General features: G+C 41.5%; 2 protein-coding genes across 2 annotated transcripts in view; one reads left to right on the top strand and one right to left on the bottom strand.

Moving 5' to 3' along the window:
* LOC144493784 (chorion-specific transcription factor GCMa-like) overlaps positions 1-23,015 on the top strand; it is a 36,588-nt gene extending 13,573 nt beyond the window's left edge. Inside the window, exons 3-5 of the mRNA XM_078213260.1 lie at positions 14,116-14,228; positions 19,652-19,774; positions 21,203-23,015. Of these exons, the coding sequence (XP_078069386.1) occupies positions 14,116-14,228; positions 19,652-19,774; positions 21,203-21,796 (830 nt within the window). The 3' untranslated portion in view covers positions 21,797-23,015. The remainder of the gene's footprint in view (positions 1-14,115; positions 14,229-19,651; positions 19,775-21,202) is intronic.
* Positions 23,016-25,948: 2,933 nt separating this feature from the next.
* Positions 25,949-27,419, bottom strand: part of fbxo9 (F-box protein 9) — a 115,514-nt gene continuing 114,043 nt past the window's right edge. Inside the window, exon 13 of the mRNA XM_078213259.1 lies at positions 25,949-26,637. Coding sequence (XP_078069385.1) covers positions 26,529-26,637 — 109 coding nt within the window. The 3' untranslated portion in view covers positions 25,949-26,528. The remainder of the gene's footprint in view (positions 26,638-27,419) is intronic.

Raw genomic sequence — 27,419 nt, 5'->3', positions numbered from 1 at the left:
ATGCCAATGGATAGGTACAAAATGGGCCCAATTTTAACTCTGAAAGTGGATAGGTTTTGAATAGATTAACATAGAAACATAGAAAAACTACAGCACAATACAGGCCCTTCAGCCCACAAAGTTGTGCCGAACATGTCCCTACCTTAGCAACTCGGCTTACCTATAACCCTCTATCTTACTAAGTTCCATGTACTTATCTAAAAGACCCTATCGAATCCACCTCCACCACTGTTGCTGGCAGCTCATTCCACGCACCCACCACTCTCTGAGTGAAAAACTTACCCCTGACATCTCCTCTGTACCTACTCCCCAGCACCTTAAACCTGTGTCCTCTTGTGGCAACCATTTCAGCCCTCGGAAAAAGCCTCTGACTGTCTATTCAATCAATACCTCTCAACATCTTATACACCTCTATCAGGTCACCCCTCATCCTTTGTCTCTCCAAGGAGAAAAGGCCGAGCTCACTCAACCTATCCTCATAAGGCATGCCCCCCAACCCAGGCAATGTCCTTGTAAATCTCCTCTGCACCCTTTCTATGGCTTCCCCATCCCTCCTGTAATGATGCGACCAGAACTGAGCACAGTACTCCAAGTGGGGTCTGACCGGGGAGGGTAGTCCTATATAGCTGCAACATTATCTCACAACTCCTAAACTCAATTCCTCGATTGATGAAGGCCAATACACCATACGCCGCCTTAACCACAGCCTCAGCCTGCACAGCTGCTTTGAGCGTTCTATGAACTTGGACCCCAAGATCCTTCTGATCTTCCACACTGCCAAGAGTCCTACCATTAATATTATATTCCGTCATCCTATTTGACCTGCCAAACTGAACCACCTCACACTCTCCACAACACCTCCAACCTTTGCGTCATCAGCAAACTTACCAACCTATCCCTCCACTTCCTCATCCAGGCCATTTATAAAAATCACAAAGAGTAAGGGTCCCAGAACCGATTCCTGGGGCACTCCACTGGTGACCGACCTCCATTCAGAATATGACCCATCTATAACCACTCTTTGCCTTCTGTGGGCAAGTCAGTTCTGGATCCACAAAGCAATGTCCCCTTGGATCCCATGCCCCCTCACTTTCTCAATAAGCCTTGTATGGGGCACCTTATCAAATGCCTTGCTGAAGTCCATATATACATCTACTGCTCTTCCTTCATCAATGTGTTTAGTCACATCCTCAAAAAATTCAACCAGGCTCGTAAGCCATGATCTGCCTTTGACAAAGCCATGCTGACTACTCTTAATTATATTATACCTCTCCAAATGTTCATAAATCCTGCCTCTCAGGATCTTCTCCATCAACTTACCAACCACTGAGGTTAGACTCACTGGTCTATAATTTCCAGGGCTATCTCTACTCCCTTTCTTGAATAAAGGAACAACATCCGCAATCCTCCAGTCCTCCGGAACCTCTCCTGTCTCCATTGATGATGCAAAGATCATTGCCAGAGGCTCAGCAATCTCCTCCCTCGCCACCCACAGTAGCCTGGGGTACATCTCATCCGGTCCCGGTGACTTATCTAACTTGATGCTTTTCAAAAGCTCCAACACATCCTCTTTCTTAATATCTACATGCTCAAGCTTTTCAGTCCGCTGCAAGTCTGCACGACAACCACCAAGATCCTTTTCCATAGTGAATACTGAAGTAAAGTATTCATTAAGTACCTCTGCTATTTCTTCCGGTTCCATACAAACTTTCCCACCGTCACACTTGATAGGTCCTATTTTTTCATGTCTTATCCTCTTGCTCTTCACAGACTTGTAGAATGAACAAAGAACAATACAGCACAGAAACAGGCCCGTCGGCCCTCCAAGCTTGCACCGCTCCCTGGTCCAAAACTAGACCACTCTTTTGTATCCCTCCATTCCCACTTTGTTCATGTGGCTATCTAGATAAGTCTTAAACGTTCCCAGTGTGTGCGCCTCCACCACCTTGCCCGGCAGCGCATTCCAGGCCCCCACCACCCTCTGTGTAAAATACGTCCTTCTGATATCCGTGTTAAACCTCCCCCCCGCCCCCCCCCCCACTCACCTTGAATCTATGACCCCTCATGAACGTCACCACTGACCTGGGAAAAAGCTTCCCACCATTCACCCTATGTATGCCTTTCATAATTTTATACACCTCTATTAGGTCACCCCTCATCCTCCGTCTTTCCAGTGAGAACAACCTCAGTTTACCCAATCTCTCCTCATAACTAAGCCCTTCCATACCAGGCAACACCCTGGTAAACCTCCTCTGCACTCTCTCTAAAGCCTCCACGTCCTTCTGGTAGTGTGGCGACCAGAACTGGGCGCAGTATTCCAAATGCGGCCGAACCAACGTTCTATACAACTGCAACATCAGACCCCAACTTTTATGCCTTGGGGTTTTCCTTAATCCTGCCTGCCAGGGCCTTTTCATGACCCCTTCTGGCTCTCCTAATTTCCTTCTTAAGATCCTTCCTACTGGCCGTATACTCTTCTAGATCCCTGACATTACCTAGCTCCCTGAACCTTTTGTAAGCTTTTCTTTTCTTCTTGACTAGATTCATTACAGCCTTTGCATACCACGGTTCCTGTAACCTACCATAACTTCCCTGTCTCATTGGAACGTTGCTATGCAGAACTCCAGATAAATATTCCCTGAAAATTTGCCACATTTCTTCCGCACATTTCCCTGAGAAAACCTCTTTCCAATTTAAGCCTCCAATTTCCTGCCTGATAGCCTCATAATTCCCCTTACTCCAATTAAACAATTTTCTAACTTGTCTGATCCTATCTCTCTCCAATGCTATTGTAAAGGAGATAGAGTTATGATCACTATCTCCAAAATGCTCTCCCACTGAGAGATCTGACAGCTGCCCAGGTTCATTCCCCAATACCAAATCAAGTACAGCCTCTCCTCTTGACGGCTTCTCTACGTACTGTGTCAAGAAACCCTCCTTAACACACCTAACAAACTCCTCCCCATCTACATCCCTTACTCTAGGGAGATTGCGATCAATATTTTGGAAATTAAAATCCCCCATCATGACAACTGTTATTATTACATATATTATTACTCTGTTATTATTATTAAATCAGGTCCAATTTAGTATAGTCTTATTTATAAAAGCATAATTACAGATAATTGCTCTGAAATCTCCATGTTTTGTCTTATTGTTGCACACATATGTTGAAAAGGAAACAACGATGGGAATTGAACATTTTAGAGTGCCATCTTACCGGCTCCGTGCCCCCTAAATTGGTAAGAATTGCACTTCTGTCCAAAGATTGCAGTTGCAAACTCATCCAAATAACTGGTCTGGATCTCTCTCATTTGGCACTTAGGGAGCGATCTTATGACCTTGTTCCGCTCATTGTTCGGCGAGGTGAGGTGGTAAGATAGAGTGAGAGGCAAAAAAATGAGAAACGCGTCCAGTTTTTTGGCTCCCCCAGTCTTACCGGCCCTGTTTTGCCGGTGAAATTGGCTTCCTGCCTAGGAAGGTCAAGAAGCTGATTTAAGTATTAATTTTATCATTTAAATGTCAATAGGGCGTCCTGGACACTATTGTTTGGGCTCATGACCTTAGCTGCTCACCAGCAAGAATCACAGGTGGTCTCTGCCAGTGGGAGATCAGACATGATGGCCTTGCTGCGGGGGCTCAGAGGCCATTGAAGCCTCCTGGGTGGTCCCAGGCAGTGCCCTGTTCACTGGGAGATTGGGGTGTTTGCACAATGGCACCTCTAGAGCTCAGTAAGAGTTTTAACAACACCAGGTTAAAGTCCAACAGGTTTATTTGGTAGCAAATACCATTAGCTTTTGGAGCGCTGCTCCTTCATCAGCCATCTGACGAAGGAGCAGCGCTCTGAAAGCTAATGGTATTTGCTACCAAATAAATCTGTTGGACTTTAACATGGTGTTGTTAAAACTCTTAGTGTGTTCACCCCAGTCCAACGCCGGCATCTCCACATCACCTCTAGAGCTCAGCAGCCAGCTTCCCTAGAGAGCCAATGTTTTGCATCAGGATAACCCTTCATCAAAGCTAAAGACAAGGAAAATTCCCTTTGTCTTTTTGTCTATGCCATCCCTATCAAAACCCTCCTTCTCCACTCCACCCTTGCGGTATAAATCTTGTCCTATTTTTCTTATCTTCAGCTCTGACGAAGGGGCATCATTATTCAAATTGTTATCTCTATTCTCTCTCCACAGGTGCTGTCAGACCTGCTGAGATTTTCCAGCATTTTCTGTTTTTTGTTTCTTTACTTGTGCCATTATCACTCCCTTTAGCCTTGGAACATGAAATATTTTGTCATTTAATCTCTCCTGGCTTCCACTCTATCACAGACCTTCCCTCTTGTTTTTTCCCACTTTCCCGACCGCCGATTGCCCCCACATGCTCAAACCCCATTGCATTCCTAACCATCCCCAGTTCTGATAAAAGATTGCTGACTTGAAAAATTAACTTTCTCTCTCCACAGATGCTGCCTGCCAGAGCTGCAGAGTATTTCATGCATTTTGTTTATACTTTCTTGCATTCTTTCTGAACTGATCAGTTCTTTTAGCATTCCTTAGGGTTCCCTGCCTCCTTTGATCTTCACTTTTAAACCAGAGGTTTTATATTACTCTAATTATGCACTTTCAGAGACTTCATTAGTGAACAAAATGGGATTTATTTACAGTGATCTTCAAGAGCTACATGTTTGTAGCTAATTCTAAAATGTCTCTGCCCTAGGAGAACTCCTTCCCTTGGAGCGATTCCCCACTCTGTGTCTTGATTGGTCACCCAGGCCAGGTGACCTATACTCTGCTGTGTTGCCCTTAAAGGGACAATCACCACAATTATGTAAAGTCTGCTTCTGAATTTATGTAATTTCTTTTCTTTCAGTTGTCGTGTTGTCTGTATTATAGCCCCTGACCTTTCACCTATAAAGGATGGCAGCCCATATAGCTATTCAGCACCATAAGCAGAATTTGATAATTTGTTGGTTAATTCAACCATTTGCCTACTTTTTTAAAAATACAATTTTCCTGGAACATTTATAAAACCTGTTTGGCCTGTATTTAATCTGGCAGTAAAATCAGCATGGAGCATGTAAAACAGACTGCAGAAGTGCAACTATCGATACACAACACTTCAGGGATAAAAACGTGTACATCTTAAAATAGTGACTGATTAAAAATCTTCATATTGCTCTGGCAAGAGACTTACAAAGTCTAGAAAACACATAGAGGCATTCAAAACACACAAGGGTGGAATGGCAAAAATTTTACAGACAAAACATTTGCAGGCACTGAATTAAATGTTCCAAAGTAAGCACAGCTTTTGAAACCCGCTGCCAAAAAACAAATAGATGCAATTAATTTACGATGTAATACAATGAAGGGTTGATGTGAGACTGGCACACTGCTGTGCTGTTTTTGAATATTTGCCTGCATTTCAGTGACTATTTCCCAATTATTCAAAGTCTTACTCCTTTTGATGCAGGCTCATCCACCACCAAATAGAAAAGAGGGGCACACTTTCCCAAGTCATTGAATAATTGGCAAACAGAGCAGATCTCAGCCAGGCCAGTGAGCAATGCCTTCCAATGTTTTCCAGTACATCAATGAAACGTCTTACAATAACAGAAAATGCTGGAGAAACTCAGCAGCATCTGTGGAGAGAGAATAGAGCCAATGTTGAATCAGAGTGATCCGGGTGGCATGGTGGCACAATGGTTAGCACTGCTGCCTCACAGCACCAGGGACCCAGGTTCGATTCCCAGCTTGGGTCACTGTCTGTGTGGCGTTTACATATTCTCCACGTGTCAGCATGGGTTTCCTCCGTGTGCCACAGTCTGAAAGACATGCTGGTTAGGTGCATTGACCCAAACAGGTGCTGGAGTGTGGTCACTAGGGAATTTCACAGTAACTTCATTGCAGTGTTAATGTAAGCCTTACTTGTGATTAATAAATAAACTTTACTTTACTTCATCAGAGCTCAGCTACTTCGTTAGACCTGCTGGGTTTCTCCAGAAAGTTTTTGTTTCAGATTCCAGCATCTGCAGTACTTTGCCTTTATCTAAGTGTCTTACAATATATTCCAAAGTACTGTACAATGTATTGTAGGACATCAGTAAGTGTTATTTTACGAGGCAGACTGCAGGTGGAATATTTTGTGGAAATACTGGGCAGAATTTTACCCTGGTGCGCTGTTCCAGACAGCAGAGCCAGAAGTGAACACCATTTCCACTCTCTTGCTTTTTTCAGTTCCTACATAATTCCAGTTAATGTTTAAAGTGCTGGCGACGTGCACTGAAGATTCATGCGTTTCCGTGGAAGGGGAAGCTTCTCATTGGTGAAACTCGCTAGCAGTTTTCAAGGCTGCAGCTATGAGTGAGTTATAAAAGAGCCTCCAGATTAAACAGGTTCTGCATCATGGTCAGGACTTTCCTGCCTAACTCCATTAACATTAATATAAGGCTTACTGAGAGCACAAAGTGGCACAACCCTTTCAAATTAAAATTTCACTTGTAAATATTTCACATTACGTTGGTTTCACTTTGTCCATGTGTGCACCATTTATTTGCTGACGCTAGCTTAGTCAGAGAGCTCAATGTACTGGTACACCTCATGGTTGACGTGCAGGGCAGTTAGGGAAAATTTCCTTTATTGTGCAAGAAACGATGTTGTGCTTTTGTGTTCACTCTTTTTTGAATGTTCATGTTAGTATCCAATGTTGGACTCACCATTCTGTGGGACATGGCTGAATGTGTAGGCTCAGCTGGCCCTCTATTCTATGCATTAAGGTCATTGTCTGAGATCACTTTTAGGAGGGATAATTGAAATGTTGTACATGAACTCAACATCCTGGACAGACACTGCAAGCCAAAACCCTGAGATGGACCCACGTTTGCCCTTTAGATCCCTCAAAGTTTTACCTGTTCCCACCAGTCTTGCACCACAGGCTCTTCCCATTTCACTCCTCCATGCCCCAGACCCCATCCGCTGTCCTTGAATCTCTCTTTAACTCTTCCATTCACCCAAACCCCAACCTTTCAACACCCCCCCTCCCCAGTAATGAGCCCTTTTTGGTTCCAAGCCTCCATGAAAGCTGCCATTCTTCTGCTCCGATCCCTTATGCCACAGAGTTTGACAAGGAAAATTGCTGACCTCTAACACAACGGCACAAAGTCAACTGGCACACACCACCTTTAAACAAGTCTGAATTGAGTTCCATAAGATTCTTGTGCGTCCCTGAGTTTTTATTGTATGTATAAATTCATTTTTAAAAAGTATTACACTGATGAGTATTCATGGCATGCGCTGTATTGTAAGTACGAACCTGCCGCAGGATTGGCTTGAGGCCTGACATGGCGTAAACACGCCTCTGATTTAATTTCTGTATCTCAACCTGCCGTCAGGAAAGCAAAATTTCCATCTCGCCTAATTCAGTCATCCCACGTGTTCCTGAAGGCTTCGTAATCTCCCCCCTTGACTGAAATAGTGATATAGTGTATTTTTCACATGCCAGTATTCGTTTTGCAATTTTAAACATGTTTCATTCTCGTTCTTGTTCCATTTTGTCCTTTTTATGTGTTTTATTTGCACTATAATTTACATCAATAGAAATTAACTTGAACAATTTGTTTTGTTCATTCATAGGATGGGTTTTAAGGGCAGTGCTAGCACCCTTTAGATGGTGGTGGTGACCTTTATACACTGCTGCAGGCTATTGTAGTTACATCCATGGCGCTGTTAGGTAGGAAGTTATAGGAATTTGACCCACCAATAATGACAGAACAACAATACATTTTAAAGACAGAGGTTGTGTAGCATGGAGGGGAACTTGCAATTGTGATGCTCCCAGGCATTTGTTGCCTTTATTCCTTCTCGGCAGTAGAAGTTGGGATTTGGAAGGTGCTTTCTAAAAAGCCTTAGCGAGTTGCTGTGACGCATCCTGTAGTTGATGCATATTGCAGCCACAGTTGTGGCTGAGGTCCCGGATGGTTTTAAGCTTCTTTACTCATTCAGACAAGAGGTGAGTATTCCTCCAAATTCCTACCTTGTGCCTTGTAAATAGTGAAAACTCACTGGGAAATCAGAAGGCATAATTCTCAGCCTTTGACCTGCTTTTGTAGCCACAGACTATATATGGCTGGTCCAGTTCATTTACTGTATAATGGCAATCCTCAATATATTGATGGTGGAGGACTCAGTAATTGTAATGTAATTGAAAGAAAAAGGGTTTAATTCTCTCTTGTTGGAGTTTGCCATTATCTGGTACTTATGCGGCATGTATGTTACTTGCCACTTGTCAACCCAGGCCTTGAACACTGTCCAGGTCTTGCATGGCTCAGTATCTGAGGAGTTGTGAATGGTAATGAATTCCATGTAATCATTAGCAAACATTCTCTGTTTTAAGATTTTGATGGTGGGAAGGTCCTTGATAAAGCGGCTGAAGATAATTTGGCATAGAACATTGCTCTAAGGAACTCCTGCAGTGATGTCCTGGAGCTGAGATGAGCGGCCACCAACACGGCAAACATTTCTCTTTGCTAGATACGACTTCAGCTAACGGAGAGTTTTCCCTGATTACTGCTGCCTCTTGATACCACACTTGGTTAAATGCTGCCTTGATGTCAAAGGCAGTTACTCTCATTTTCACGAAGAATGGCCTTAAACTGTTTTGAATTCAAACCACAGGAGAAATCAGGACGGTTCAACATGAACTGTAGGTGCTGGCTCCCTCACAATGCGGACAGTAACCCTTCCACACCTGTACCCTTGACATCATTAGCACTCACAATGAACAAAATTCACAAAAAAGACCGAAATAAATTAATGTTGTGGATTTTTAAAAACTCATACTTAAAAAGGGGTCCTCAAGCTAACAATCTCTTCAAGATACCTCTTCAAGGACAGAATGAATGATATTGAATGCAGAAAATTGACCAGAAAGAGCTGTTAACTTTTGTATTAGGTGACAGTGAGGCTTTACTCCCTCATCCTTTCAAATTTTCCAGTTCATAAAAGCAAGTAATAAACCATAAATTGGGCATAGCCAGTTGAAAAGGTGTAGATCATATCAGGGACATTTTTAGCAGCCTTTCAAAAAGTTACTTGAAGTGACTGAACAGACATTGGCAGGAATTCTCCAGTCTCACACGCCCCACTGCTGCTGCCGGCGAGACTGGAAAATCTGGTGCTTAGTCAAATCCCCATTCACTGCTGCGAGAGTGGAGAATTCCTGCAGATAAGGTTGGCGAATTCTGGCCTTTATTAAGCCTGTCAAACCAGATATCTGAAATGGGCTTTTCAAACCTTTCTCCCCTTTAGAGATATCCAAGTCATGTTAATGGGAAATCCACAGAGAGATCTTCTACTTGCTGACATAGAATGAACACTTTTCCCAATTGTAGAGGGAGGACTGCCCTGGTTTCAATCTTCCATCACCAGCCATTGTAATAACATCCCTAGGATAGTTACTAAGTCGCATGGCTGACAAGTGTGGATTTGAGTTCTCACTAGGTGAATACTTGGAACAGGAATTCAAGAACGGTATGATGAGTAGTACTCATCATACTGTTCTTGAATTCCTGTTCCAAGTATTCACCATAAGATGTGCTACTGCCTTGTTTCCATTTCCTGGGCATATGGCACAACTGGAAAAAATAAAGTCCATTTTGGCCTTCATTCACCTGCCAGAATCCTCACATATTAACATGAATAAATAAAAGGAAAAGCAAAAGGCATAAGCGGATTTTGGGAATTAATATCAATTTGTAAGAAACTACATTTGCAATATCCAAGTTGCATGATCTAATCAACCAAGAAAGACCTACCTGCAGTTAGATTTTATTTTTACTTGGGAGGTGGTCAAAAACAGATTGTAAAAGGCTCAATTATATCTCAGTCACTGACAACAAACAAGCTGGCAATCAATTCAGCTCACAGGCAAGCTTTCATTGATCTTGCTCATTATTTTGTGTAAAATGGAATAATTAGGCAATAATGTCATGTACTCCAGTGCAGCACTGAAGGGAGTGCCGCATTATTGGAAGGTGCTGTTTATCAGACAGTCAATGAGACTCTAAACAGAAGCCCCATCTACCTGCTCAGGAGGGTGTAAAAGATTCCATGGAACTATCTTGAAGAAGAGCAGGGGTGGGGGGCGAGGGGTTATCCTGGCCAATATTCATCCCTTAATCAACATCACAACAATTCCCAGATAATCTGGTCATTTTCACATTGCTGTTTGTGGGAGTTTGCTGTGGTACCCTGGCTGCTGCATTTCCAACAATAATGATTACACTTTAAAAGTATGTCATTGGTTATAAAGCACTTTGAGACATCCAGTGGTTGTGATAAGTGCCAAATAAATGCACGTTTAAAAAAATAATTTACTGGATGTGGCTGACTAGGCTAGTATTTATTGCCCATCCATAATTGTCTTTGAGAAGTTGGTGATGAGCTGCCTTCTTGAGTTGATGTGATTTATTATTGCCATATGTATTAGTATACATTGAAAAGTATTGTTTCCGGCATGCTATACAGACAAAGCATACCGTTCATTGAGAAGGAAAGTAGAGACTGCAGAATATAGTGTTACAATCCTAGCTAGGATGTAGAGAAAGATCAACTTAGTGCAAGGTAAGTCCATTCAAAAGTCTGACAGCAGCCGAGAAGAAGCTGTTCTTGAGTCGGTTGGTACGTGACCTCAGACTTCTGTATCTTTCTCCCGACGGAAGAAGGTGGAAGAGAGAATGTTTGGGGTGCATGGGGTCCTTAAAATTGCTGGCTGCTTTGCCGAGGCAGTGGGAAGCATAGACAGAGTCAGTGATGGGAGGCTGGTTGGCGTGATGCATTGGGCTACATTCATGACCTTTTGTAGTTCCTTGCAGTCTTGGACAGAGCAGGAGCCATACCAAGCTGTGATACAACCAGAAAGAATGCTTTCTATGGTGCATCTGTAAACGTTGGTGAGAGTTGTAGCTGAATGCCAAATTTCCATAGTCTTCCGAGAAAGTAGAGGCATTGGTGGGCTTTAACTAGAGTGTCGGCATGGGGGGACGAGGACAGGCTGTTGGTGATCTGGACACCTAAAAACTTGAAGCTCTCGACCCTTTCTACTTCGTCCCCATTGATATAGACAGGGGCATGTTCTCCTTTATGCTTCCTGAAGTCGATGACAGTCTCCTTCGTTTTGTTGACATTGAGGGAGAGATTATTGTTGCTGCACCAGTTCACCAGATTCTCTATCTCATTCCTGTACTCTGTCTCATCATTGTTTGAGATCCGACCCACTATGGTGGTGTCGCCAGCAAACTTGAAAATCTAATTGGAGGGGAATTTGGCCACACAGTCATAGGTGTATAAGGAGTATAGTAGGGGGGCTGAGAACACAGCCTTGTGGGGCACCGGTGTTGAGGATGATCGTGGAGGAGGTATTGTTGCCTATCCTTACTGATTGTGGTCTGTGAGTTAGGAAGTTCAGGATCCAGTCGCAGAGAGAGGTGCCAAGACGCAGGCCATGGAGTTTGGAAATGAGTTTTGTGGGAATAATTGCGTTGAACGCTGAGCTCTAGTCAATAAATAGTAGTCTGACATAAGTGTCCTTGCTATCTAGGTGTTCCAGGGTTGAGTGCAGGGCTAGGGAGATGGCATCTGCTGTGGACCTTTTCATTTCCTTTATCAGTACAGGTGTCTCTTGCTTGACAGTCCTCAGGTAAAATTGAAAACTTACTAGTGCCCTGACCTTTCTGTCAGCAACGAAGTTGTGGCTTATGCAACTGGCTGCATTTTAACTTACTTTTTTTTAACCTTTTTTGTCAGCTGCAGTGGGAACTGCCTCTCCTGGCTGTATTGTGGATCCATCATTGAACTGAGTGGGGAGGCCTATTGGAGTGGAGCGAGCTGGGGATGCCTGATTGAGACAAAAACCACACTCCCCTTGTTGTTATGAATTGAAAGTGTGCTCTTTGAGTTCTTCCTTCAGTTCAGTGCTCCCAAGTGTTTGCAAAGTAATGTTCAATCAATTTTTCATCCTTGCTGCCTGATCTATCCCCGGTGGAGCTCGCCACAGCAGCCTTCCACCACATGCCCTGTAATTATTAGGCCAACAGCTCAGGTTGACCTGCTGAGGTCCTGGTGGGACCATCAGTGGGGTCTTCCATGGAGCTCTTTCTGGTGAACTAGAAGTTTGGAGTTCCAGTCCAAGTCAGTTTCCCAGGACGTCTGATCCCATTGCAGCCCTCAATAGTCAGTGCTCACCGTTATTGGGGTTCGAAGATTTGGGCCAGAAATTGCAGGAGAGCCTACATGTTGTCCCTCCACAGTGCAATGTGTCAGTGTTTTAATGTGCTCCACTGTCTCTATCAGGTCGGTTGTTGAAATCTCAAAAGTCATATGGCCATCTACCTAGGAGTAGTGCAATCAAACAAAATGTAGATTCAAAGAACTTGTATTGGAACTGAGGCATCAACAAGCCAAAAATGCATTTTTAACAGTAAAAATAAAATCCCCAAGAGTTATACTTATTCAGTTGGTAACATTAAATACAGTGATTAATTTGGAATTTTTAAGCTCTTCTCATTTAAGAGTGGTTGACAGCAATCTGAATTTGACTTTGTTTGATTCTTTTACTGCGATGCAAAGCAATTTCTAAAATGTAAATTGATCAGCAAAGGCCAAGTTTTAAAACAAACCATCCTATTATTTCTACTTCTTGTGCCTTTATTTATTAAGATTTTCTCTGAAATTGCTACATAAGTAAAGGAGGCATCAGCCCCGGAGCTGTGATTTCCCCCTACCCCTGTGCCTTTTACATTCATAGAGTTGATGAAAGACACAAATCTTTTTGTTTCGGATCAGACATTAAACCAAAGCCTCATCTGCCACCTCAGGTGAACATGAAAGATATATTGAAGAATTGGGAAACTCTCCAGGTATATGAGCAGAAATTTCCAGATGTTGGAAAAACTAATGCTATTGTCTTCAGCATCCACTATGAACTCTATTCCTTAGCTGTCGATTTCCACCTCTTTAACATCGCCTGACTCTCTTCCCACCTCAGCTCTTTGCTGTTGAAATCCTTACCAATACCTTTGTTACCTCGAGATGTAATTATGCACTCCAAGCCAGCCTCCCATGTTGTACCCTTCATAAACTTGGAGGTCACCCCAAACTTGCTGCCCGCATCTTTACTCACACCAAATCCCGCTCACTGACTTATGACTGCTTTTGATTAAGCAAAGTTTCAATTTGAAAATTCTCGTTATTCTTGTTGTTGAATGTCTCCAGAGCCTGGTGCCTATTTCTAGAATCTCTTTCAGTCTCACAATCCTCCTGCACTCCTCTAGTTCGAGCATTTTAATTGTTCCACCACTGGTGAATGTGACTAAGCTCTGGAATCCTCTCCCTAAGCTTATCTGCCTATGTACTGCATTAAAACCCACCTCAGTGAGCTTTTGGCAATCTGCTGTAATATTGGCTTGTGTTATTGGTTTCAAACTTAGCTTGATAATGTTTCCGTGAAACCCCTTGGGACATGCTATTACATTCAGGGCACTGTTTGAAAACAAGTTATTGTTCGTATCCTGGCCAATATTTACCCCTCAAACATCACCTAACAGTAGATCATCTGTTTCTTTGTGGGGCCTTATTGGGCAACACCGTGGCTAGCACTGTTGCCTCACAGTGCCAAGAACCTAGGTTTGATTCTGGCCTTGGGTGACTGTGTGGAGTTTGCACGTTTTCCCTGTGTCTGTGTGGATTTCCGTCGGGTGCTCAGATTTCCCCTCTCAGTCCAGAGATGCGCAAGTTAGGTGTACTGGCCACACTAAATTGCCCCTTAATCCACAGTAAAATGTGCAGAGTTATGGGGCAGGGGCAGACCTGGGTAAGATGCCCTTTTGGAGAATCAGTGCAGGCTCGATGGGCCGAGTGGCTTCTTTCTGCACTGTAGGGGTTCTATGGTTCTAAATTGGCTGCTGCATTTTCTACATTACATAAGTGACTACTTAGCTTGTGCGTGAAAGACACAATGTAAATGTAAACTATTTTTCTTTCTAATTGGGAGGTCACATTTCGACTAATTATATAACATGTTGCAAGTAAACCAAAGAAAAAAATTTCAAGCACATCTTTTCCATTACAGAGAAATGTTGTCCAAACTGTGGTGCACCATTGAATCTCATGCCATGCCGAGGTCATGGGGGCTATCCTGTCACCAACTTCTGGAGACATGAAGGAAAATGCATATTTTTTCAGGTTGGTTTTCCTTCCTTTTTAAAACATGTATTGACCTGCACACACCATCATGCTACAAACATATACATTCTTCCTGAAGGGAAATTTGAGTTGTTGCTTTGAAGTTTAATAGAAAGCAATAGGGAGAATTTCAATGGCATGTGCAATTACAGGCAAAAAAGGTGCAACTGGACATGGTTGTGGGTGGGGTGAGGGGGGTGGGGGATGTGGTTGGGGGCAGGGGCATTAAATTATTCGTTTGAATACGTTTTTAATAATTTTGTTTAAAGCCAAAATGGTGAAAAAATTATGAAGTGAATGTCAGACATTTTACTGACAGTGTTGATCAGTGTTTATTTAAAACATGATTTTAATTCAATAAAAAAAGTTCCCACAGGTACAATATGTTATTATTAAACCAGTTGGGAGGAGATTTGGGAATAGGGGGATGAGGCGGGTGGAGGAAACAATTTTCAGGGCAAAGGCAACGTGAAAAATAAAGAATTGTCTAAAAAAAATTAAAGATAAAAAGAAAAATAATGTTTAAAGAGGTACATTAGCAAGGCAGGGATATTCTTTCCATTTTGTTCACACAAAATTATATTTATTTTTGATTTTACAAACACATATTCTACATATATCGCTATTCATTAAAAACGAAGTCCAGTTCACTTTCTCGACCAACTCCTCTTAAAATGTTCCATTAGTGCATTACATGTTATCGCACTGTTGGCTGAGTGTACTGGCATCCTGTGATTGTTTTAGTTTTGCTAATGAGAATAAGCAATGGAAATATCCACAAATATATTTGTGTACCTCCATCAAATTGTAAATCAGTAGCTGATTTTCTTCATTTATCATTCATTCAGCAAATTACCATCTAGAACATGGTTGCCACTTTGAACTCTGATTCCCTCAAATACAGCAGTATACAACCAAATCCTGCAGCTAGCACATTCAGATTGAAGTATGAAGACCATAACAAAATTGAGAAAGCCAACTTTTTCTTGTAGGTTTCTTCTGACCTGGAGCCAAAACTTTGTAAAATTTATTGATTTGCAATCTTTGCTCACCATAATAACCTCATTATTGAGAATAAACTAGGTTATCCTAAAGGACGTGAAATGAAGTCCTTTTAATAAGAACTTAATTTCATTTATTTAGTTCCTTTAATTTCTATTGCTTGTGATAGACTCGTTAATATAGTTTTAAAATGGTCTAGTGGACTTATCTATACATACCTGATTTATACACTATATCCTATGTAACCAAATAAGTCAAGTTTGACCAACTATAGCATTGGATACAGGCTATGTCAATTAATCCAGTGTAGTACATAATGGTTTGTTGGTTGGGAGAAATGGACAGGTTGTGTCTTCAATGGTCTGCACAACAAAGTTTTCTCATGTCCTTGAAGTCTTTCAGGACATACTGGCTGGTCAGGAATAAAACACATTTGTTTTGGATGTTCCCTCTGATCTGTGGACTCTCAGCATGGACAGACTGTAGTCATATTCTGGTACTTGCTGAACACTTGCTAATTAGTACTACATCTAAATAGGTTATAGTGTAGGCATGTTGCTCCTGAGCATGGTGTTCCAACCTCTCCCTTGGGAATGTAACACATGATGACTGATATCAGTGATATGACTGATGTCACAGTAATATAGCATCATCTATATCATATATTAGCATGTCTATTCTGTTAACTCTTTATATTACACCTCCCTGCAAATACAATATCTACATTTTTATAACAACATTAAAATATGGGCAGGATTTTCCGGCCCTTCCTGCTGACAGGATCTTCAGTCCCGCTGAAAGCAACCCTCCTAGGCGGCATGGTAGCACAGTGGTTAGCACTGCTGCTTCACAGCTCCAGGGACCTGGGTTCGATTCCCGGCTTGGGTCACTGTCTGTGTGGAGTTTGCACATTCTCCTTGTGTCTGCGTGGGTTTCCTCCGGGTGCTCCGGTTTCCTCCCACAGTCCAAAGATGTGCGGGTTAGGTTGATTGGCCATGCTAAAAATTGCCCTTAGTGTCCTGAGATGCGTAGGTTAGAGGGATTAGTGGGTAGATATGGGGGTAGGGCCTGGGTGGGATTGTGGTCGATGCAGACTCGATGGGCCGAATGGCCTCTTTCTGTACTGTAGGGTTTCTTCTTCTTTTTCTTCTTATCCTGTGTGGCGGGTTCTCTGGCAGCAGGGCAGACGAGCAATGCAAAATGCCATAGGCATTGGTAGGACTGGAAGATCCTGCCAGCGACCAATGGCAAGTTGCCTCTAACTCTTCTCTTCCCCAAGCCACAGTTCCTTCAGATTCAGTGCCCCATGGTGTTCATAGAAATCATAGAAACCTTAGTGCAGAAGGAGGCCATTTTACCCATTGAGTCTGCACCGACAACAATTCCACCCCAGACCATATCCTCACAACCCCACACATTTACTTCGCTAATGCTACTAAACCTACACATCCTGGGATACTATGGGCAATTTAACATGGCCAATCAACCTAACCCGCACATCTTTGGACTGTGGGAGGAAACCCATGCAGACGTAGGGAGAATGTGCAAACTCCACACAGCGACCCAAGCCGGGAATCAAACCCAGATCCCTGGAGCTGTGAGGCAGCAGTGCTACCCATTGTGCCACCCATTCCTGGACCTTGGGGAAGACAGCTTGGAGATATATGGGTTTTTGTCTTCTTCTTGGAGGACATAATCATCACAGGAATGGGACAGAAAATTAGCAACATAACTGGTAAGCAAACAGCAAGTTTCAGGATTGCTGAACTGCAAGGATAATGAGTAATTTGTAATGAAAGACTGAAGAGCTTCAAGCTTTGGATGCCTTGGACTAGGAGAAGTCAGGACTCTCCGAGAAACTTCTTACTCCCTTGAAGCACACAAGGAAAGATTACAGAAGATGGGTGATCTTTAACTCCAGTGAAGACTCTCACAGGCAGACTATTCACTGCTGCATTGATGATGGAAAGGACTTTGGATGGAAAGGAATTTTGGAAGTAGTCAGTGGTAAGACAGCCAGAATTTGTGTGTGCGAGATTGCCCCATTCTAAGAAATGGGAAGAATTGCAGAGGCTATTGAGAGAAGACAGCACCATCTTCTGCAAGGGGAACAATTTAAATGGCAAAAAGAAATTTTGTGCAGACAAATAACTCCGAGACAAGTTTGCTGTACAGGATTGGAAAGCTTTAAAAGGGCTAAAGATTTTGCTGTACTTTGTGCTGATATAGGTAGAGAGTCACCATAACATTACCATAGTCCCAAATGATCATAGGCTGCTCTCCCCCTCAAAGGGGTTGTTGAGGGGAAGACCTGACTAGTGGTGATTTAATCTGAGGATTGCAACACTGAAGGCGAGAGGTAAGATTGAGAAGGTGGGAATGAATAACCTCAATGGTATGACATCGCTCTGCATCACGAACCAGCCGTCCAGCCAACTGAGTTTTTTAAATCTCAGATGCCCACAACTGTACAATCATGGATTAGTTTGTCCTTCAGCACCCAGTGGCTGCAAGAAACAGCCAGGTGATACAAGTTGCTGAGAAATAATTCAATTGATTCCTCAGGCCTATGGGACATTTCATTAAAATGTGCTCGCTTTATTATTAAGTTTCACTTCAGGCAAAAAGAGACATCAAAGACTTTGAGAATTCTCTCAGTCTGTGGTGGACTTTTCCACTGTCTGCTCCAGGAGACTGTTGTCTGCAACTGGGCCTACAGCACAGAGAATGGAAATGACTCAATGATTTTACTCTTGTGCGTGAAGTCGCAATGCTGCTCGATATTGAAGGAAATGGCATTTCCATAGTTCCCACTTCTGGCCTGTGTAGGTTCTTAACAGGCAACTCACTTCCTAACTCACAGACCACAATCAGTAAGGATAGGCAACAGCGCCTCCTCCAAGATCATCCTCAACACTGGTGCCCCACAAGGCTGTGTTCTCAGCCCCCTACTATACTCCTTATACACCTATGACTGTGTGGCCAAATTCCCCTCCAATTCAATTTTCAAGTTTGCTGGCGACACCACTGTAGTGGGTCGGATCTCAAACAATGACGAGACAGAGTTCAGGAATGAGATAGAGAGAATCTGGTGAACTGGTGTGGCAAAACTAATCTCTCCCGCAATGTCAAAAAAATGAAGGAGATTGTCATCGACTTCAGGAAGCGTAAAGGAGAACATGCCCGTCTACATCAATGGGGACAAAGTAGAAAGGGTCGAGAGCTTCAAGTTTTTAGGTGTCCAGATCACCAACAGCCTGTCCTGGTCCCCCTATGCCGACACTAAAGTTAAGAAAGCACACCAATGCCTCTACTTTCTCAGAAGACTAAGGAAATTTGGCACGTCAGCTATGACTCTCTCCAACTTTTACAGATGCACCATAGAAAGCATTCTTTCATGTTGTATCACAGCTTGGTATGTCTCCTGCTCTGCCCAAGACCGCAGGGAACTACAAAAGGTCGTGAATGTAGCCCGATCCATCACGCAAACCAGCCTCCCATCCATTGACTCTGTCTACACTTTCCGCTGCCTCGGCAAAGCAGCCAGCATAATTAAGGACTCCACGCACCCTGGACATTCTCTCTTCCACCTTCTTCCTTCGGGAAAAAGATACAAAAGTCTGAGGTCACGTACCAACCGACTCAAGAACAGCTTCTTCCCTGCTGCTGTCAGACTTTTGAACAGACCTACCTTGCATTAAGTTGATCTTTCTCCACACCCTAGCTATGACTGTAACACTACATTCTGCACTCTCTCATTTCCTTCTCTATGAACGGTATGTTTTGTCTGTATAGCGCACAAGAAACAATACTTTTCACTGTATGTTAATATATGTGACAATAATAAATCAAATCAAAAAACGGGCAGGACATCACAGTCAATGGTCAACTGAGTTCTGTTTGTGTGTTTCTACTTTCAATTTTGAGAAAGCTCAAAGCTCCTGAAATTGATAGATGCCTACTTTTGGCCAACTTGGAATCGTTTCCTGCCAAAAAAGTTTTGCATTCTTCAGTTAGTCTAATCGATCGCCTACTTCCACCACCAATATCATCTACCTCCCTGCTACCTTGAAAAACCATCATGAATAGGCTGAAGACTTCAAGAAAAATTCTGGGCAGGTAGGGTCTTAATGGTTTTATTCAGTTTTGGGTATATTATTTTGTCATTTGTATTGGGTCCTAAATCTTGTTTATGCCTGACAGTATTCACGTTTCGAGGTTAATAATTGTGATATCATCATTTGAACTTCATCAAGTGACAAGGTAGAACTGTTGTAATATAGCCAGGCAGTACCTCGGACATTGCGTCTAAAAGTGCCCTGGCACTGGAAACTAAATTAATTAGAATAATGTTTAACATATACATTGTTTGTACAATGCCATTACATATTTTTTATGCCCTCGATTTCTTTACTTGGCAGGCGAAAGGTGTACACGATCATCCCAGGCCAGAAACAAAGACAGAGGCTGAAGCAAGGAGATCAATCAACAAAAAGAGACCATATGTTGAAAATGGTTGCTATAAAGACAAAAGGGAACTGCAGGTACAGTACATGTTGCTGTTAACAGTTCCAGTAAAATGGTGAGGGAAACAATTAGGATGTCTTGATGCTAACAATGAGCAATGTAAGTATAACCAACTTTGTTTCACAAGTGAAGATAATGTCATGAAGTCAATCTCACTTGTGACAGTGGTTCAAAGTGACTTGCTTTCAATGAACAGTCTCTCATTATCAACGTGGTAGCCTGCCAAAACGTTTAACTAGGTCAGTCAAAATATTCACTGGTCAGGAAGGAAAGCACTAACCCACTCCTAAACATTATCACAGCAACATTCATCACGTTAAAATGCATCTTATATCAAAGGGACAAAGTAGCAACAGAGCATTCATTACTGCCAACAAAGAAACACTGAACTAGCGATGCTTGAACACTAAAATTACACATCAAAAGTTCAACTTGAATGAGCAGCTAGGACTTGAGATGCGATACCTACTTTATGGATTCTGGGCATATATAATACAACTCTTAATGATTTTTTTCCCCCTTAAGGTTGAGTATATCGCATTTTTTTTCTCAATTTATGAGACGTGGCTTTGCTGGCTAAGCCAGCATTCATTGCCCACCTCCATGGTATGTAATTAGGTAAGATTTTAGTAGATCTATTGAATTGCTTTAAAATACAATTGACATAGAAAATGGATGAGAGGAGGCGGTTCATTTCTGAGACATCAACTACCAGACAATGAAATATTGCAATCTTAATTTTACGAATCAAGCAAATCTGTGTTGGTTGATCTTCTGCATAATATTTGGACTGACTTCTCTGTCACACTGATCACCTATTTCTACCACCAATATCATCTGTCTCCATCCCTACCTTCAGCCTAGTTGTAACTGAAGCCTTCTTCCATGCTTTTGTCACCTCCAAACATGATTATTTCAACATTCACCCGGGTAGCCTCTCATAGCCTATCCTTCAAAAAGTTTAACTCAACCAAACTTTGCTGTCTATATTCTAATGTACATCAAGTCCCACTCGTTCATGGCCCAGTCTTGAATGACATATTAGTTTCTAGTCCCTCAATGCCTCAAATTGAAATTCCTTCATGGCGTCTCTCTCCCTTTCTTAGTAACCTTCTCCAGCCCAACAATATTCCCACCAAAGTCTCTTGGACTTTGGCCTTTTATGCACTCCTCACTCATTCAACCAATCTCCCTCCACCCCACTTTGGCTTCCCAGGCCACATGCCCTGGAAATTCCTTCTGATAATTCTTTACCTATTCTCCTTCCTCCCCTTCCTAAAATCCAACTTTATAAACCAAGATTTTTCATAATTGCTACTGATATCTCTTCCACTCATTGAATCAGTATGGTAAGTTACTTTATATAGAAAATATTATAAATGTAAATTGTCATGGTTATAAATTGTAAGCCAAATTGTTACTTATTATATATGTTGTTTGTTCAGCTGATTACAGGGGCAATTGAAAATGAAGGATCTCTGCCAACTTTTACCTCTAATCCAAAAAGTATTTTGTCCAATCTCTACGTAAATGGAAATCTCGAAGAATGCGTAGCAGTTGAGAACATCTCTGGTAGTCCATGTTTATCATATACGAATGGGCATGACCTTGGAAAGCCCACCTACCTTTATGATCCACATTGCGAAATGGATATCAGCAGATTCTATGGTAGATGTACACAATTTAGTGGAGGGTGCCATAATCCTGGGAGTTATGGTGGCCCTGGAACAAACTGCAGTACAAATTTTGAATGTGGAGAGTATCCCAACTGGAATAAAATTACACTGGGAAAGAATGCTTACAGCAACTCTTTTATTAGATATTCTCAAGGTGCTTCAGATCCTTCCAATGAAAATGCTGGTCCCAAGAATCTCAGAGACCCAACACAGAATGCTCAAACTGCAATAAACAACATGAACAAAAGCATGTACCAGACCTCTAAACCCAACCTGGATGAATATAGTGATTATCTATATGATGCTATGTACCTGCAAAATCAGAACAGCAATTATGTTCCTGCTGCTATTTATCCACTTTAGGGTGTCTCCAAATGCATTCATCATTAACTGCTATAGAAAACGTGAGGAGCAGAAACATACCAGTTCCACCACTAATAAGACTTATTTTAACTAAAACATCTATGAACTGAAAGACATTTAACATTCCAAATGGAAGATTTTAACATAAACTCAAACATAAAATGCACTTAAACATTCAATAAAAACAATATCAAATAAAGGTTCAAATTATGCTGAAATTTCTGCTCTAGATTTTATAGTAAATACTGGGTAAAATTATCAAAAATCTCAGCAGGTCTGGCAGTATCTGTAAGGAGAGAAAAGAGCTGATGTTGCGAAACATTAGCTCTTTTCTCTCCTTACAGATGCTGCGAGACCTCCTGAGATTTTCCAGCATTTTCTCTTTTGGTTTCAGATTCCAGCATCTGCAGTAATTTGCTTTTAGCCTGGATAAAATTAAATCAGCTTTACATGAAAGAATATCAAAAATGATAACTCAAATTTTGAGAAATATGGCAGCATGTTTGCAGTGTATCAACAATGACCAGCTAGTTAGTCAATATCTTTTCCCAAAGGTAGGGGAGTCTAAAACTAGAGGGCATAGGTTTAAGGTGAGAGATTAAAAAAAGGGTGCAGAGGGGCAATTCTTTCTACAGAGGGTGATGAGTGTCTGGAGCAAGCTCCCAGAGGTAGTAGTAGAGGTGGGTACAATTATGTCTTTTTAAAAAGCAATTAGACAGATACATGGGTAAGATGAGCATAGAGGGATATGGGTCAAATGCGGGAAACTGGGACTAGCTTAGTGGTTAAAAAGGGCAGCATGGACAAGTTGGGCTGAAGGGTCTGTTTCCATGCTGTAAACCTCTATGACTCTAAGATTATGATTTTTGCTGGTACCCTGTATGATATTCTGCAGCATATTCTCGAAGTCATTAACAACTGTGTTATGATCAAATTTCTATGAAATATAACACTGACTCTTTCAGCTCATTAATGTACATAAATCCAGACAACATTCATCCATGTAAAAATAAATGGCTGACAATCTTACATAGGATGTATGGTGCAATGAATTAATGCTTGTAAAATGTTTCCTGCTTTTCAGACAGGTTACCTCAGGATTAATATACCAGCAGGTTGACTCGTGCAGAAGGTAAAGCACTAAATCAAGTCTTTGCACGGTTGAAAGTTTTTTTAAAAACAGTGAAGTGCGCATAACTATCCCTATCTGGATGTTCAGAAACCCAATTACATGAGTAAAACTGTATTCTCAAACTGCATAGGAAATGATGCCCTTTTTGGGGTTTCTTTACTAGGGTCACAAGTGTTCTTATTATATTTGACCCATGTCATGTGTCATCCGGGGTTATTTTTCATCATCACAGACAGCAAAAACAGACCATTCTTTTAAACTTTCCACCCTAATAAGAGGGACATGTATCACTTTTTAAAAAAATACCTGTGACTTTTTGATTACAAATACTTTGCTTTGTGTAGTTTTATTATGCTTCATTTTGAAATTTAACATGTATATTATGAAAATGTTATCAAATGTCAGTATCAGCCTGAAGATTGTATTCATATAGTTGTGATGCCATTAAAAATACCTACATGGATAAAGCTACGTGTGTTGTGTTGCTATTTGAATATGATCAAATAAAGTTGTGTTTAAGAATATATCCTGAAGTTTTTGATGAGCTCAATTTTTAGTTCGGACCAGGGTTCATGCGAGCTATCTTTTACATTTAGTTTATTGCAACACATTACCATTTGTTCTAAATTAATGAAGGCGGTTTATTTGCATTTAATCAAATCAGTATGTTTAAAATGATTGTTGTTGTTAGCTGCTTATTAAATGGCAGAACAATAGCAATAACAAGTTCTTCTAGTGTCAGTTTTCACCATTTATTAAGCTATGAATACATTATTCATCAGAAGTGCAGTACTAATTCTGGTGAGCAGTGGATGACCTACTGCTCTGGATTCAAATTGATCAGATGAAAATTTCTGTTCTGTCAACCTCAGATGGCCAAGAGTATGGACAGCATTGATCCAAATTTTAGGGACATATATTTAAAGGACAAAAACGTGACAATTTGGAATTGATTTGAAATCTTTTCTGAAAAACATTAAACAGCTGAAATGGTTAAAATTCATCTTTAAGGTGAGCTGGTCAGTGCTGTTAGCCCTGGCATGAAGTCATTCTTGCCAGGGAGTTGATCCTGCTCCAGTGAGGAGCAAGATCCTGGGGCAGCAATTAACTGAGGGCTGGCAGCTCAGCAATGTCACTGTAAACAGAGGCCATTACTGATGTTGCATCACCGAGAGAGGGTGCTTTAATGCTGAGAAGTCCTTGTATAGCAGGTAGGTTATTTTTGAAGAACTGGGGCCACCCAGGACCTGATTAGAAGGGATTGGTCTTTTGGTACCATTTTAACTTGGGGGGCCACTGTCTTTCCTCGTGGGCCATGGACCTCCCTTGAAAGAAGTCTCCTCCTGACGAACCCATTGGGGAGTCCCAGGGCCATCACCAACCCGCACCCCCTCCTCCCCCCAAGTAGTGGCAGGCTCTCCCGACATGGGAAAATGCCCGCAGGTTGGCAAATGGTCTTTTAACTGGGCCATTTTAATGGCTCAATTGGCCACCTGGCTGTTGGCCACACTGCTTAGATTGTTAGCATTGGTGCAATGCCATGGCAGTGGGAAGATGTCGGGCTCCCCTCCCAAAGACTTTGTCATGTTGCTAGACCCCCTGCCTCCCACCCCACCACCAGTGTGCCAAGAATTTAAAAGACTGATGCAGCTCGTATATTATGTGGCGCAAGGAGGAACGTTTAAATGATACCCAAGTTCCTCAATGTTGACGGGTAAGATTTTGTCAAAGTAAATTTATATTTGAGTAAAATCTCTTCTGAATGCAATTTTATATTAGTTTTTGACAAGACTCTCTTGAAGGTCTAATACAGATAGGAAATATACAGTAAGTGGCAGAACCCTTAAGAGTATTGATAGGCAAAGGGATCTGGGTGTACACAGGTCGCTGGAAGTGGCAATGCAAATGAAGAAGGTAGTCAAGAAGGCATACGGCGTGCTTGCCTTCATCGGCCGGGGCACTGAGTTTAAAAATTAGCAAGGCATGTTGCAGCTTTATAGAACCTTAGTTAGGCTGCACTTGGAATATAGTGTTCAATTCTGGTTGCCACACTACCAGAAGGATGTGGACGCTTGGAGAGGGTACAGAAAAGATTTACCAGGATGTTGCCTGGTATGGAGGGCATTAGCTATGAGGAGAGGTTGAAGAAACCTGGTAGTGGAAGCGGATACGGTAGTGACTTTTAAGGGGCGTCTTGACAAGTACATGAATAGGATGGGAATAGAGGGATATGGTCCCCGGGACGGTAGGGGGTTTTAGTTAAGTCGGGCAGCATAGCCAGTGCAGGCTTGAAGGGCCTGTTCCTGTGTTGTAATTTTCTTTGTTCTTTGTGCCAAAAGCTTAATGAGATTTTCAGATATGGAATATCTAGCCCCTAGAATTTAAAAGACTGATGCAACTCTGCCTCAGAAGCTTCTTTCTTGTACATGAAGAGATGAAGCCATGTGGATCTGAGGGCTAATCTTCTGATATTTGCATTATGCTCTGAATGAAGTTTCACATTCTCAAAGTTATGGCTGGCACAAAGGTAACAGAGGAGTATGTCTGTCATTCAACGGAAAATCTTTCACTCGAGGATTGAGGTTCTGACCTGGCTTTCACCAAAGTGACAACACTTGAATAGAACTGCAGGAAAAAGGAACAGAACTGCAGTTGATAACAGAAGCAATTGAAGTTGATAATAGTATCGGATTTCACTATTGCTGAAAAATTGCATGGTTATAAAAATAAAACGGAATAAAAATTAACTTGTACTAGGAAGAAATCCCATAAACCCTTACCCTGCAAAAAGGCATTGTTGATACTTCTGGGTGCAGAAATGGGAATCTTGTAATCTATCATGATGCCAAATTCTTTAAAGGTACTTGTACTCTTCTGAATTGCCTCATCAGATTGATTTAGCCAATCCAATGTGGGGATTCAGCAAACAAAACAAAAATGGAGGTGCTGATTGTCCTGCACTTTGCACAATATTAAAGTGCCACAAGCCTAGTAGAGAGAACATTCAATAGACAGCAAAGTCAATTGGAAGAAAACATTTATTTTCTTGTTATCCAAACATAATTTCAGTTTAAGTAAATAATAAAAAAAATCTCTAAATCCATTAAAGCTTTGAAGAAGTCAGAAGACATGAAGAGACGATGACTGTTTTCCTGCAGAGTCTCAGATAACATGAATAAATTCCATTTTGTAGTAAAAATGAGACAGTTCACTGACAGTTACATTTCCGTAACCCGGTGTAAAAATTCTAACAGTACCAAGATATTGCCAGTAAAATTGAAACTATGCCACTAATGATAACAGCCTCAAGATTTATATTTAAACCCCAAGCCTAATTATGGATGTTTGAAATTTCTTTATGCATATCACTTAAAGAAATCAATCTGTGACACAACACAATTAAACTTTGATTGAGATTTCAGACCTTAATTTTGCAATACTCCCAGCTCTTTAAAAATAATGCACTGATTCTGCAACATCCTATACAAACTCAGAAAGCAACTTCCTCTTGTAGAGTTAATACCATTCCACTCATGCAAAAGGTAGAAGATAAGAGTGCTCTGCTATGAATCTAAACCTAAACTGACAGATTGGATCAAATTAAAGAGGGGTTTCAGCAAATGCTGTAAAGCTCTTCACACGAGCAAAGAACAAGGGTGTATACATTTTATCGATGTCAAATGTTGTAACAGCAGTCTCACCAGTTGACCTAAAGAAAGGAAATTTAAAAATTAGTCATGTTTTGCAAGTTCTGTTATTAACATCATTCTTAATTTTCAGGATAATAAAGAAGACAAGTGTTATGTTAATAAAAACCCTAGTAACTATTAAAACTTTGAAATATTTCAATGGAATTCCTGCCATAAATATCCATAACATTAATTTCAGTATTTAAACCAAGGGGAACCAAGGTATTTAAACGGCGCTTGTGGGGAACACTTGGGTAAGTGATCATTGTATCATAAGATTTAGAATAATAATGGAAGGAACAACCCAAAGTAGAGCTTCTAAATTGGAAGAAGGCCAATTTCACTGAGATGAGGTGGGGTGGGTGGGGATGAGGTGGGGATGAGGTGGGGTGGGGTGGGTCTAACCAGGATAAAATTGAATCAAGGACTGACAAAAAAAACTGTAATGAAACATTAGCTGATCTTTAAAGAGGGACGCTTCAGATATAGGTACATTCCAACAAGGGCGAAAGACAAGGGAATTAGAGACCCTTGGAGAACAAGGAAGATAAAATACAATGAAACAAAAAGAGTCAAATACCATAAATGAGAGGGAATGTAAACAGAAAAATATGACTATGAAGAGGGAATATGAAAATAGTATGGTAGGTACCATTAAGGGAACTCTAAAAACTGACATGTAAATAGCAAGGTGGTAGTAAGAGGCAGGGTGCGGTCTATTAGTGACAAAGATGATCATATATGAGTAGAGGTGCAGAGAAAGGCTAGAATATTTATACTTGTACCAGTGTTTACTAAGAAA

This window comes from Mustelus asterias, chromosome 5 (assembly GCF_964213995.1).
Source record: "Mustelus asterias chromosome 5, sMusAst1.hap1.1, whole genome shotgun sequence".
Taxonomy (NCBI): domain Eukaryota; kingdom Metazoa; phylum Chordata; class Chondrichthyes; order Carcharhiniformes; family Triakidae; genus Mustelus; species Mustelus asterias.
Note: the sequence above shows the minus strand (reverse complement) of the source record. Positions and strands in the feature narration are given on the sequence as shown.